This window comes from Schistocerca nitens, chromosome 5 (assembly GCF_023898315.1).
Source record: "Schistocerca nitens isolate TAMUIC-IGC-003100 chromosome 5, iqSchNite1.1, whole genome shotgun sequence".
NCBI lineage: Eukaryota > Metazoa > Arthropoda > Insecta > Orthoptera > Acrididae > Schistocerca > Schistocerca nitens.
The window spans coordinates 606,713,496-606,729,100 of NC_064618.1; the positions used below are offsets into that span (position 1 = coordinate 606,713,496).

At 37.7% G+C, this 15,605-nt stretch overlaps 1 protein-coding gene across 2 annotated transcripts in view; it reads right to left on the minus strand.

The window, feature by feature from the left end:
• Positions 1-15,605, minus strand: part of LOC126259317 (band 3 anion transport protein) — a 782,039-nt gene that overhangs the window by 28,195 nt on the left and 738,239 nt on the right. For both annotated transcript variants that reach the window (XM_049955995.1, XM_049955996.1), the window contains exon 22: positions 13,143-13,357. In XM_049955995.1, the coding sequence (XP_049811952.1) occupies positions 13,143-13,357 (215 nt within the window). The remainder of the gene's footprint in view (positions 1-13,142; positions 13,358-15,605) is intronic.

Below are 15,605 nucleotides of genomic sequence, written 5' to 3' on the forward strand. Positions count from 1 at the left end.
CATCAAATGTGAATATGAAACAAATAAGCATATTGCATGAGGGAAAATTAATAGAACAGCCAAGAACACTCTGGCACGTTTTTCATAAATATTTCATCATTACATGTGTTATTCTAACTCAACCTGTTGACCAAAAGTCAGATAAATGTTTGCTCATCCCAAAGTGACGATGATGATGATGAAGTCCCATACTCCTTGACAGAGGGTAGGGGAACAATGTAGGAGACCCGCACCACCGTACTACTCAAGGTCCTAGTGGAAGTGGTTTGCCATTGCCTTCCTCTGATTGTAATGTGGATGAATGATGATGATGAAGATGACACAACACCCAGTCATCTCGAAGCAGGTGAAAATACCTGACCCCGCCGGGAATCGAACCCGGGATCCCGTGCTCGGGAAAGGAGAATGCTACCGTGAGACCATGAGCTGCGGACAATCCCAAAGTATTTCTCTGATTTAATTCACTTTTACTTACAGTTCTGAATTTAAAGTTCATCCCTAAGTATAAACTTTAAATTCAGAACTGTAAGTAAACTTGAATTAAATCAAAGAATCAACACATTAAAGACCAGACTCTCAGCCTCCTGGAATGAGATATCAGATGCACAAGTTAAGAAGTGTCACAAAGAATTACTTAACTTATCTCATTAACTGCTGTATTAGGGAAAATACCTACCTACACTCATTCAAAATGAGCTTAGATAAACTGGTATATAAGAACAGATCCAAAAAACAGGTTGAAAACTAAGGCCAATTTCATTACTCCCGTATTCAGGGAAATTTTTTAATACTTTTTGCTTTCACAATTCAGTGATTATTTCGAAAAAAATAATCTATTCATTGAAACACACCATGGTTTCAGAAAAACCATAGCACCATCATAGCAATAGGTGAAGGAAATTTGGCAAACAGGCATATTCCTTGATCGTACTAAAGAATTTGATTCAGTTAAACATGACCTATTTAGTAAAGAAACTTCAGACATATAGCTTAAAATATTTATCAGCACTACTGCTAACCTGGTACCTGTTGAACCAGAAGCAGTGCATGAAGCTAACCTATCACATTAATGACCGAATTATAATCTCCCAAACTTCTAGTGAAACAATAAAACAAGAAGTACTCCAGTGGTCAATTCTTGGCCCCTTCCTCCTCTTAGTCTATGTGAATCTGTCACCCAGTCACAAAACTACAAAATAATGAGTTATGAAGATGACACGTCTCTGCTGTTTTTTGGTAAAAATACCTTGAACTTGCATCTTCTGCAATGGATAGAGTAATAAATATAGTTAAGTATTTTCAAGAACAAGATCTAAATGTAAATATTAATGAATCACAATTATTATCATTCAAGACTGTTAACTCTAACCATACCTCTATAAATAATATATGTGGAACTGAAGCAAGGGACACTGAGAGCTGCAAATTCTTACACCTACACTTAGATGGAAACTTGCAATGTTCAAATAATATTAATTTTGTATGTGAGATGATTAATAGTGGATTATATCTACTCAGTCACCTATCAAAAATAGTTACAAACCCTACTATCAAAACTGTTTGCTATGGAACAATGCATCAATTAATAAATTATGGTACTGAATTATAAGACTCTGGTGCAGATACACACCACAAAAGATTAATGTTGCTGCATAAGAAGGCAATTAGAATAATGCATGGCTTAGATCCTTATATCCTCATGATTCTTGCAGAGATGTTTTTGTGCAACTTAAGTACCCTACAGTATATTCCTTGTATTTATATATGGTAGTTTTTTTTCCCATCATCAAAAAGATTCGAAAATGCAATGAATACATGACCGCAATACTAGAAATAAAAATTACTACTTTAGGCAAAGAACTAATCTGAAAATAACAAAAAATGGTTCAAATGGCTCTGAGCACTATGGGACTTAACATCTGAGGTTATCAGTCCCCTAGACCTTAGAACTACTTAAACCTAACTAACCTAAGGACATCACACACATCCATGCCCGAGGCAGGATTCGAACCTGCGACCATAGCGGTCGCGTGGTTCCAGACTGAAGTGCCTACAACTGCTCGGCCACACCGGCTGGCCTGAAAATAACAGACCACAGCCCATACGCCAGTAGTCAAATCTGGTTTAACAAACTGCCAAAAGACTTATGTGTACATGATGGAAATATCTTCAAAAGGCAACCAAAATTAGTTCTGAGAAAGAAACTTTCATACTCACTTTCTGAATTTTCAGTGGAAAACATGTGATCTTACAATTTTTATCACAAATTAGACACATTTTAACTGTATACCTACTTTTATGGCCTTACATTCTCGCTTGTGTGCTTGCATTGCAGTTTTGTTACCTTATATCAATAACTCAAAATAATGTAGAACAACAATGGCATTTGAATCATAATCTTTGATGCCTATGCAAATAAATAAACATAAGTATTTTAGAGGTACTTGGAGATCTGACTAACAGGCTCTAACCCATCTTTATTTAACTCTTTCTTTACAGTTACTTTACTACAGTTTGGAATAATTTATTGAGTTTGTTGATCATTTCTTTGGCATCAGCTGTCTCATTGCAAGTAGCAGGAAGCTGTATTTTATTGTGCATTGAGAGTTTCACCTCTTTAATCTCTTGTGACTATATTGGTTTATATGATCTTTAGTTTGTGTAATGTACCATGCTCAGAAATAAATTGTTTGGTGCAAATAAAATTTTGTACTAGCATCTGAAAGACATGATCAGATCTCTACATCTCACGGGTACACAACATTGTTGGGTATGTTAATGAATAGAGCTGCAATACTCTGCAACAGGTAGAATGGCCACAGGTGTGCATAACTGTTTTTCATATTTAACATTGCTACCACACCTGATAAGGTGTATAAAGGAAAACTAAATTAGCTGTTGAATTATCACTGTGTGTGTGTGTGTGTGTTGTTATGTGAGAAATCATTACCAGTACCTGACACAGTTTGAAAGGAGCTTCACTGCGGGTTTCCATTTGGGTGGCAGATCAAATTGTGCATCACAGATATTTGAGAGGCATTCAGATGTAAGTGTGACCTGATGTTTGATTGCTTGGGAATGTTAGGGCAGGCATACTCAATCCCAAGGTTCCAGTCAACCCCATCTGACTACCACAAGGGAGGATCACCATATTGTGCACCAAGCACACTGTAACTGATTCACATTTGTGTCTGCCATACAAGGACAAGCAGTGGACCCTGTGCAACATTCTGTGTGATCTCACCATTGGTCGCACAATAGCAGCAGCCACACTTGGGACTTAGTGTCCCCTGCATACGCTGCTGCTAACACCACAACACAAATAGCTGAATTTACAGTGGTGTCATGTCTAGGAAGCACTGACTGCTCAAGAATGGTGCTTCATTTATGTTCAGTGATGAACTGTGGTTCCATAGTACAACAGATGACCACTGTCAGTGAGTATGATAGTGAACTGGGGAGGTCCCATTCTTCTAATGTTTCGGAGAGGTGCAACAGTGTTACTCCTGGTGTCATGGTGAGTCAAGCCATCTGGTAGATGTCAGGTCATGGCTGGTAGAGATTGAGGGAATGCTGACTCTGCAATAGTACATCATGTACATCTTGCGTCCCCAATTGGTACCTCTACTGCAGCAATATCATGGTGTCATTATTCAACAGGACAATACTCACCCTCACATAGCATGCATCTCTGAAGTGTCTGCATGATACTGAGGTATTCCAGTGACCAACAGGATCCCCAGAGCTGTCTCCAATAGAACGTGCATGGAACCAGCTCGGACATCAGTTCCATCCAAGAGCCTCAGAAGAGGACACAAAGGTTCTATGACGCCCTTCCTCATGGTATACATCTCAGGTAGAGAGGGTCAAAGTCATACTGATAAGTGGGCCCATATTGCAAAGTTCTTTGTAAATTTTACTCAATTTTGTAATAATTGTAATAGCATCAACATATACTCTCAATCCTCACTTTGTAAATGCTTCTCTTTTTTGGTCAGGCATTATATGCGTATTTTAGCTCAAAAAAGGATTCTTTCCAAAAACCAGCTACTTTGTAGTTTAAACTATAAGGCTCATTCAATATGTAATGCCCCACATTTTTTTCTCAGGACATACTTACTGTTAAGAGTCAGAATTTGGCAACAACATACATCAACATGTCTTGTCCATGTCATATTTTTCTACATAGTCTCAGCCACGTTCTATGGCCGTATGCCAACATTGTGGAAGATCATATATTCCCTGCTGGTAAAAGCCCTTGTCCTGTAGGCACAGCCATGTTTTCGCTGCATGACTGACCCTCTAATCATCTTCAAAGTGTGTTCCCCACAGAGAATCTTCAATCGGCCCAAAGAGATGGAAGTCTGTAGGTGCACGATTCAGCATGTCTGGAGCAGTGGCTGTGACAGGACACCCTGAGCGTGGCTGATCGTGGACCTCTATTTCTGCATTTCCTCAGGTTGTAACTTCCTTTATCCATCGCCCAACTGTACCTCTATCAACTGCAGCATCGCCATACACTACACACAAACATTTGAGGATATTCAGCACGGTTTCTTTTTCTGTGCACAAGAATTCAATAACAGCACATTCCTTGTAACGTGAGTTGTATGTAGACGCCACTCTGACACTGTATTATGACTGTGCATCTGCCAGAATGGTTCAAAACTTTACCGGCGCACAGAACAAACATCAAATGTGAAGCACCAACAAGGGCGTCTGTCTATGTATGGTAAAGGCTTTTTTTTTTTTTTTTTTTTTTTTTTTTTTTTTAAATGTGGAGCACTACTTATTGAATGTATTTTTAGGTAATCAGTTAAATAAATTTCTATTCCTGCCCATATAAATGCAGGTATTATTTTGACTAAATTTTGTTTTCTGTGTGATAATGTGGAATAATTTGTTAATATGCCCTAGATATTGTTTTTTTATGAGTGCTAGTGTAGTTGTTATTTCCCCAAATATTTTTGAAAGTCTGTTTTAAAGTAAATATTTTTCTCTTTCCAATGATACTGGCCAGACTATAGAGACACTGTAACGACAGTCAGCACAAAGCAGTACGTAATCTAAATTGTGGACATTTAAAAGAAAGTAATAGTTATATTTTGAAGGCTCAAATGACCCTTTATTATGTGATTACAACAAATCTGATTCTGCAGAAAATTTTACATAAGAGTAGTAATTTCAAATCTTGCCTACTTCAATTTTAGGAGAAATTAAATGAATTTAAAATTATTTATTGAATTTGTGAGAGCAGCAGATTAATTTTCTTTAGTATTTTAGGCTGATAATCTGGCTTCTATCATTCTGGATCACTTTAAGATAGAGGTATGAAATTTTAAGCTAGCCACTGTATATCTAAATAAACCATTTGTACCAAATTTCATGGAAATTGACATTGGTGAGATGCATTTTGCCATTTTTCTAGTTCATTTTACATGGATGAACCATGTTTATTCCAAATGGCTACCACTTCCTCGATCCTTATTTCTGTCATTTCAGTATTCACATTAAGTTTTCTCTGAGAGTTAGCTTACAGTCTAAAACAAAAATTTCCATGTAAGATATTTTGTGATCTGATTCTGTCCTGCATCTAACAGTATTCCTAGCCCCAGAACTTAGGCAACCCATTTGACAATAACATATTTCTTCAAATGTAGAAGGAAGCTAACTTGATAATAAATATTTGTATTTTTTGGCTGTTTGTCTATGATATTCTGACTGTAACAATGAAAAAGTTTGCATAATTGTCAAAAATCATTCTGCAATAAACGACTGACAAATTGTTAAGTACAAACTTACACTTAGTATTCAATAACTGTTACGAAGTGATATTGAAGTGTTACAAATAAAATGTGCTGCTTGAGAACACAGATGCAAAATTCTGGGGAACAGTAATACTATTAAAAGTCAATGAAAATAACTGTTTCGATACTCTAAGCTCATATGTAATTAAGAAATGCGCTACACCTAAAAGGGTAGGAAAGGACAATTTAGAAAAAAAGAACTGTATGATGATAGTACACAAGGAACAACAGTCAATACATATTAAAAATGTAACCAGTAAAAAGTCTGCATCCATGGGAGTAGAAAACAGCATGGCTGTGTTAAAAATCACGTACAAAAGTGGATCCTTAAAAACAGATAGGCCTATGAAATCTGCAAAGAACAGTTCTGCAGCAATACAAAAACAAATGCATCATGGAGTAAACATCCAAATATTCAGGGACAGCCATGCATGCAATGTTTCAAACTTTGTATCAAACTCTGTTAAAGACATGATGAGTGTATTAGCTGTTCTCAAACCCAGAGTGAAAATCAAAAACATGATTAGCAAAGTCAAAAAAGAATTACAAATGTGATATTGGTGAACTACCTATGAGATTTGATATGGCAGACTGGTCTTGTGTAAATAGTGAAATTCGATGAACTAATGAATAACTTCAATATTTTTATTCAAAGTTCAAAAACATAAGACGTCTCGATGTCAGCAGTTATGACAAATGCATGGCCAACACCTGCATCAATCTGGGAAGAAGAAACTCAGATACAAATAAGGCTGATGGCAAAATAATACAAGTAAGCAGCTGCAAAACAAACTGAGTGGTCACATGTAGGAAAACTAATGAAAAAGGGCAAATTCGAAGCAGATTTGGCCCAACATTAACAATACTGAACAAGTATTCATTGCACAGGTGGACGTTCCTTTACCATGTAACCAAACTAATTTTAAGGATTCTTCACCTGATAATACATGCAGTAGTAATTTCATTATGTATTTGAACACTGTATCTGAACAGCAAGCTTTATGACATGCAAATTCTGTTAGACAGCATGAAACAGTCAGCAAAGGTAATACGTCTAAATGAACATTGGCTTAAAACTGAAAATATTGGTCTTCTCAATAAACTTCCAGCCTACAACGAGGCACCAGATTTTGTAGAACTAACAGGTAAGGAGGCTCTTACATACTAGTTCATTCCTCAGTAAACCATGGAATCAGATAGAATTTTGGTCATCTAATGAAGAACTTACATTTGAAAAGCATTGCATGGAACTTGTTACAAAAACTGGTGTTTGTGAGTTTCAAGGATGCTCGATACGTTCTACAGGGTGTGCATGATACTAGCTTACTACGATATGCACATTAAATTGCATGTGACATACATTGCAGTGATTTCAAGGGAGCAGTGGAAGGTTGCATAACTTCAAACAGTACTAAAGGATTGCAAGATTAAAGATAACAAAATTTCAAACAAAGTGTTAACTTGACGATCCACAGCAAACTGCGGAATTGGACCAAAATTTGTAGATGAGGTAAACAGTTCAGTAAGAAATTTATTTTCAACTCCAACCAATTGGGACTGGAAGAGGAAATACATATGAAAAGAATGCTGGAAATCAGAGCTACTAAAAGAGTTGCATCAATATCAACTAAAATCAGTGACTTAATCATACTTGACAAACAGAAAACAAAAAGTATTTACTAACAACAGAGGCAAGAAATTCCTTTCTGTCTGGAAACACACACAATTAGATGTTCCGCAAGGTTCAATGTCAGTACCACTACTATTTGTCTATCACATCAATGAAATGCCATTCCAGGTTCAGTAGATACCATTATTTATGCAAATGATTGCTATAAAACCAACAAAGACTTAATCCACCATATTGAAGAGACACTTGGGGAAGTGGAGACATGGGTTCAAAATAATAAGTTGAAATTAAACTTTGCAAAAACAGAAATTGTTCATTTCTCCACAAAACAATCAGCACAACGTATAAGTGAAATAAGCTATATGGACAAAAAACTAGACATTGCAAGCTGTGTCAAATTCCTTGGCATGTTAGAAAATAAATTTATGTTGTGGAGTTACCATGTAGACAGCAGATTGAATTGACTGAACAGTCTTGTGTGTGTCATGATTGTCTTATGTAGTATCACAGATTTAGCTGCAAAAAACTGTATTTTATCTATATTTTGTTTCAGTAGTTAAGTACACCATGCTTTTCTGGGGGTCCAAGAAAACTAATCTGCTCAAAGCATTTAGACTACAAAAAATGATGATCCAAGCCAAAAAGAAACAATACTGCAAAGCTCTATCTGAAAAGCTAAATCTAATGTCCATTTCAAGCATGTGTGATATATGAGAGGCTCATTTTCACAAAGAGAAAGCTATAACTTTCTGAGGGAAACTGCTTTTCACATCAGTACGAGACTAGATGCAGGGAACGTTACATGTTACCTTCCCACAGACTAAAATTATGTGAAAGAGTTCCACACTATATGGGCCACCAGCCACCGCCACTGCATCCACTGATGTGCCTGGCTCTCTGACACTAATCTGCAGGTAGTTGGCTGCACACACACTTCCCCTCACTTCAGCATAAATGGCTTTGCCATCTGATTAACTTAAGCTTACCCTTGTTCACCATAGGTGTTCCAAGCACTCAATGAATTTTGGATGCTGAAATCTAGGAAACAACTCGCCAAACCTTGTCTTCAAACTCTTTGAGTATGTGGTAATTGGTTACATACACCTTGTCTTTTAACAGTCACCAAAAATAAAAATCACACGGATTTAGATCTGGAGAACGAGGAGGCCAGTCAACTATCCTATCACCAAAAACACTTTGTCTTGCTGTCATAGAAGCACTGGCAATGTGTGGTCTTGTGTTATCCTGCATTAAATAACTGTACATCTTTTCGCTAGGTACTAGTTGCCAAAACAACACATGCAGTGTATGGTTCACATACATGTCAGAACATATTGTTTCATGGAAAAAGATTTGTCCACTAATTCATCTTGCACTAATTGCACACCAAACTCCTGTTTTCACATCATGCAGAGGTCGTTGATGTAATTAATGAGGACTTTTGGAGCTCCAGCATTGACTTTTCTGAGAATTTACATACCCTGACAAATGCAGCTATGTTTCATCAGAAGAAAAAGCATCTCAGGATCAACATTCTCTTCGTGGACAGACTGTAAGAGCCAGTTGCAAAAATGACATCGAGCAACAGTATCTGAGTTCCTCAGTTGATGCACTATCATTATTTTGTATGGTTTCAATTTCAGTTTGTACACAGCTCTGTGAGCAGATGCTCTTGACACACCAGTCTGAAGTGCCAAATGGTGCAAAGATTTCCTGGGACTTCTTTCCAAGGCCTCTCCTAAGTTGTCTAATTTATTTTCAGTTAAAACACTAAGTTCCCAAGTCTTTCATTTGTATAACATTGATCCAGTGTCTTGAAATTTCTTCACTAATCTGTGTACAGTCAAATCATTGGGAACATGCACACGGGAAATTTTAATAAGAATTCAAGTCGACATTCTACACATGATTCTGTTTTTGCATAGTTCAGCACAATAAACACTCACTGATCCTTTGTATATACCATACTGAATGGAAACTGGACAGGCAACTCAAAACAAAACACCTTAACACACAGTTGCACAGTATAGAAGACACATACACAGTGTTTCTGTTTGGACCAGCGCCAGTGATATACGGGCAGGGAAAGCCACAGTTGCAATAATGATATATGGCAACAATATTTGAAGTGATTAAACACAACAAAAAACTCAAAAGAAAACACCAGTACACTCATTCACACAGGATAGGGGGCACGCACGAAGTATTGGTGTCAGAACCACACATAGCGACAATGAGCAGACATAGTGGCAACAGCCAGCAAACACTCTGCGTTACCCATTGACCCCTCTCAGGCATCTTTAGTGAGACACCTTGTAGTATCTCTGGACAAAACGTAGCTCCATATGCATTATAACCATAGGTTATTATTTTTTAATGATAAATGTGTAAAGCACTGCCTGTTTCAAGAAGCTACAACATATTTATTGTAACCCTAGATTAAGTTTATAAGTCTGTGTGTAGTTTGAGAACTGAGAAGTCACCTGTGTCATGAGGCATGTTATGTGATAATAAAAATGGATTTTATATCTAAAAAGAAAGATGATGAGACTTACCAAACAAAAGCGCTGGCAGGTCGATAGACACACAAACAAACACAAATATACACACAAAATTCAAGCTTTCGCAACAAACTGTTGCCTCATCAGGAAAGAGGGAAGGAGAGGGAAAGACGAAAGGATGTGGGTTTTAAGGGAGAGGGTAAGGAGTCATTCCAATCCCGGGAGCGGAAAGACTTACCTTAGGGGGAAAAAAGGACAGGTATACACTCGCACACACACACATATCCATCCACACATACAGACACAAGCAGACATATTTAAAGACAAAGAGTTTGGGCAGAGATGTCAGTCGAGGTGGAAGAGTAGAGGCAAAGAAGTTGTTGAGAGACAGGTGAGGTATGAGTGGCGGCAACTGGAAATTAGCGGAGATTGAGGCCTGGCGGATAACGAGAAGAGAGGATATACTGAAGGGCAAGTTCCCATCTCCGGAGTTCGGATAGGTTGGTGTTGGTGGGAAGTATCCAGATAACCCGGACGGTGTAACACTGTGCCAAGATGTGCTGGCTGTGCACCAAGGCATGTTTAGCCACAGGGTGCACAGCCAGCACATCTTGGCACAGTGTTACACCGTCCGGGTTATCTGGATACTTCCCACCAACACCAACCTATCCGAACTCCGGAGATGGGAACTTGCCCTTCAGTATATCCTCTCTTCTCGTTATCCGCCAGGCCTCAATCTCCGCTAATTTCCAGTTGCCGCCACTCATACCTCACCTGTCTCTCAACAACTTCTTTGCCTCTACTCTTCCACCTCAACTATCTCTGCCCAAACTCTTTGTCTTTAAATATGTCTGCTTGTGTCTGTATGTGTGGATGGATATGTGTGTGTGTGCGAGTGTATACCTGTCCTTTTTTCCCCCTAAGGTAAGTCTTTCCGCTCCCGGGATTGGAATGACTCTTTACCCTCTCCCTTAAAACCCACATCCTTTCGTCTTTCCCTCTCCTTCCCTCTTTCCTGATGAGGCAACAGTTTGTTGCGAAAGCTTGAATTTTGTGTGTATATTTGTGTTTGTTTGTGTGTCTATCGACCTGCCAGCGCTTTTGTTTGGTAAGTCTCATCATCTTTCTTTTTAGATATATTTTTTCCACGTGGAATGTTTCCCTCTGTTATATAAAAATGGATTTTATTTGATTCTGAGGTAAATCTTACAAAATCCGGACACGTACTTATATTTACTAGGCTGTTTCAATCAGAATGTCCCATACAACTCATTATGAAGCAGAGCCTCCATGGTGAAAGAACACATGAAGTTACACATCAGCAAATTAGAAGTATTGGCTAGCATTAACAGTAATGAAATATTTTATGTTTGGAATTCCTTGTTTCATTATAAACATATATTTTATTAGGAAATTTATAATTAGTGTTAATTTCAGTTCCTTGGATTTTGTTTCATTTATGTAGATCTAAATAGCATAAACAGTGGCAGCCAGTTATCATGTGCTAATGTGCTACAGTACACTGTAAATATTGCTCTAACATTATGACATTTCGCTTCGAATGCAAGTGGCAAATCAAACTAAAATTATGCTATTCCTCTTTAAATGCCAGCTGGAAATCACACAAAAATTACATCATTTTTCTTTGAATGCAAAATTGATGAAAACATGTTTTGTAGCACTAACTCTGTGATAAACATAAATCAGTGCTGAAACGATGGTTACCCGCACTGCGATCAACTCAGAGAAGGACTCATCTGTTTGTTTTCTACTGCATATGCTCTAATGTGATGCTTCCCATCCAGCACTACAAATGCTATGTTGCTCACAGCACCAGGTTAGTATTTTTCTTTGAAATTGTGTGTAGTATACTGTGCAAGCATAGTGCATGAGAACTTGTTAAAGAACTGTTGTTGTAATAGCACTGTGAGCAAGTGGCTTAAACCACAGATGGGTAATTTCCGGACTCAGATTCAGATTCAATTCCCACTGATACAAACATTTTTTTTTTCTTTTTTCTTCCTTGCAATGTTAAACCATTGGTCATAAAATGTAAATACATTTCAATAGTTCAATTTATATAAGTTACATTAATATATTCAGTTCAGTTATGACTACTTTCATTGTAAGGCAAAAGACTACTGGCCAACAGATTGTAGCACATTGGTATAATTTTGCACAGCCTTGAGACAGCATAACTCATGGCGTACAAATACCCAGACTACATTCATCCAGCATTTGAGAATGACAGTAGCTAATAATTTGCAACAAACTTTGCATATAATTTAAACCATTACAAAACTTCTTTCTCACTGCCCCCCCCCCCCCCCCCCCCACACACACACACACAAAATTGTGAGAAAAAAAAGCTTATCACTTACTATATTTCCGTTGTCAATGCAGTAAAACTTTAGCATCGGGCATGACATTTTAATTTATTACTTATTTACTATTAACAATACAACACATTTTGCAGACAGTATCTGCATATAGCACTGAATGTACCTGCAAAATTGTATCATTTTTTGACACACAGTTCAGGCGATATGATTTCATAAACACTGAGATGTGTGAACAACTAGCTTTGCATAAAATGGAGAGGAAGTTACTCACCCAATACTCATCAAGTGTTTGAAACAAGAGCACTTGGTGATTTCCAACAGACTTCAAACATAATTTCAGATCTTTTCTCACTTACATGTTTAAAAAATTAACTCATTTTAAAGTAGGTGCTTGAAGCTGTTTTATGCATAGGAGTTTGACTCTTGCCTCAAACAATCATATCATATCAAAAATAAAAATAAAGGTTGATGGCCATCAACAATTAAAAATGTCACAGTAACAGCAGCAGACTGAGGAAGAACTGGTAACTAATATTGAGACAGCAGAGCTTCTGTGAATCTTATAAAGTAAGAGATACCATTAAAGGTTAAACTGAGTGAGAAAGTCATGAGCCATGCCTGGATAACTCAGTAAGTAAGAGCATTGCCCTTGAAAGGCTAAGCCCTGGGTTTGAATCCATGTCCAGCATACATTTTTAATCTACCACAAAGTGGCAAAGTAAAAAGTTCATACCAAAAACCAAATTTGTAGTTTTGAAAGCTAACATCTGTTCACAGATTGTTGTTGCCAGTTCACTTGCCAGCAGTCAGTGAATAAGTTTTTATCTCACTGCCATGATATAATGCAGTGATGATCACTTACCTTTGACTTCAATTATGTGTGGTTTTTCTCCAGGTGCGTGTGTTCGAGACATTATAGTCACTGCCGAAACATGGGTAAGTGAACGTACAGTTGCAGCACACATCCAAGGTGCACCAATTAATCCACAAAAGGTGTTTGATAAACAAACAAGAAGAATATCTAAGTGAAAACCAGAACCTTTCTTCAATTTACGGTCCTTCTTATCTATTATGAGCCTGGAATAAAATGACAATCAATAATTCTTTTCTTGTATAACTGAAGTTTGTAGTTTTTGTTTAAGATGAAATTTTTGCTCTTTATTTCAAAAAGCTTTATAGGTAACATGAAATACATTTATAAAATTATAAGACAATATTGCTTGCCAGTACTTACCTTTGGGAGGTGAATTATTCAGTACTGTCAACAGACACATGAAACAACACTGCTGTGCAATACGTACAGATGAAAGTAACTTTTTAATGATTTGTCACTGCCAAGTAAGATAGCTTGATAGAACTTGGAACATATATAGAAAGAACTGCTACTGTATAGTACAGAAGGTAAGTGAAATAATATGTAATCAAGCAAGCAGAAATTATGCTTTTATTCAGTCACCTGGGCATTACAAAAGGTACTAGATGGGTCGCACTAGAGTGTGTTTTCACCAAGTATAGCAAAGCATCCTCTGCAACATGCTCCCATGCAGCCACAAGGTTAATATGAAATTTTTCTGGTATGGCATTCCATTCCTCCACTAGCACAATTGACAGCTGCTGGATGATCATAGGTGCATGTGGATGTGCTACGATATATCTCCCCAACATATCCCACATGTGCTCAAAGAGATTTAAATTTGTGTGTGTGGGGGGAGGCAGACCAGTCCATTCACCAGATATCCTCTTGTTCCAAGAGCTCTCCCACCTGCTCTGTTCAATACAGTCATGCACTGTCATCCGTAAAGGTGAAGTCAGGGGTGAATGCACTCATGAAAAATGCACACAGGGGAGGATTATAGCATTGCAATAACACCAACTGGTGAGTGTAATGTGCTGCTGTGTTCAAAGATGCAATAAAAATTACATATTACCACCACTCACCATATGAGGATACATCCAGCATTGTCAAATGTGGCTGTATTGGTGGTCCAGGGTTATGGTGTAGCAAGGCATAGTATTGCATGGGTATACTGACCTTCCAGCCTTTGATCACAGCAGCACGCCACACTCACCAATCAACATTATTGTCACTTTGCACTTCTTCCTCACATGATTCTTAACAAGAGTGCGTTCAGCCCTGACTTCAATTTTATGGACAACAGTGTGCGACCGCATCAAACAGCCCAGATGAAGGAACTCTTGAAATGTGAGGATATTCAGTCAATGGACTGCCCCGCCTGTTCAGCTGACTTACATCTAATCAAGCACATGTGCAATGCATTGGCAAGACATACTGCAGCATGTCCAAATGCATCAAAGACCATCCAGCAGTTGTCAACCACACTAGTGGAGGAATGGAATGAAGAACTCCTTAACAACATTGTGGCCTGCATGGGAGCACATTACACAGCCCACATGTGGTGATCACATACCCTAGTCAGAGAAAATGTCCAAGGGGTAATCCTAAATCATGAGACTTCAATGTAGTTATTGTCTTTGAAAAGTTACATCTGTTTATCTCATTGTGTATTTCTTTCAGTTACCTTCTGTACTATGTTGTAGCAGTTCATTTGAGCAATGTTCCTTGACCGTGACATATCATGCAAAAGTTACAAGTTTTGCACAGCGAAATTCATGACACTATCCTAGTTTTTGGAATATTAGTTACTTCCTGAGGAATGAGGTAGGGATAGCTTGGGGAGGACTGAAAAGGATGAGAGGAATCTGCCTATTGCTTACTGGGGTCATTCTCATCCTGGGGTCTGAGGACCTGTACCATCTTTTGAACCTTCCACATCCTATTCCTCTCCTCCCTTTTTGACAGTCATAGATATCACACTTCCTGAAGGTAAAAACTGACCAGCAATATTGTCACAAATATTATGGTCTTCTTAAGTAAATTTTCATCCTTTTGATACTAAAAAAGTATCTGAAACATAAATTCTGTGATCTTTATACTATCTGTGTGAAACTTATTAAATTATTAATCTGTATAATGATGACCACACAGGTAAAAAAAAAAAAAATATCCAAAAGCAGTGTATCCATACTGTCAGCTATATATATGTTAACCTCCAATTAACACAACGGAAAGCCCAGGATGGAATAACAACAATATGAAAAGGATAGATTGCTACTCACTACATAGTAGAGATTTCTGCTAGAATATCTATTTCAGAAGGATGTTGTCAAACAACTCAAATATTTTAGCACTCTTTTTCATTGTGTCTGTTTGCAACTCAATGCCCTCCCTACATGGTGAGTAGCAATCTATCGTTTCCATAGGTTAACATTTAGATATGCATTAAATTGCAAAAACATATGCAGT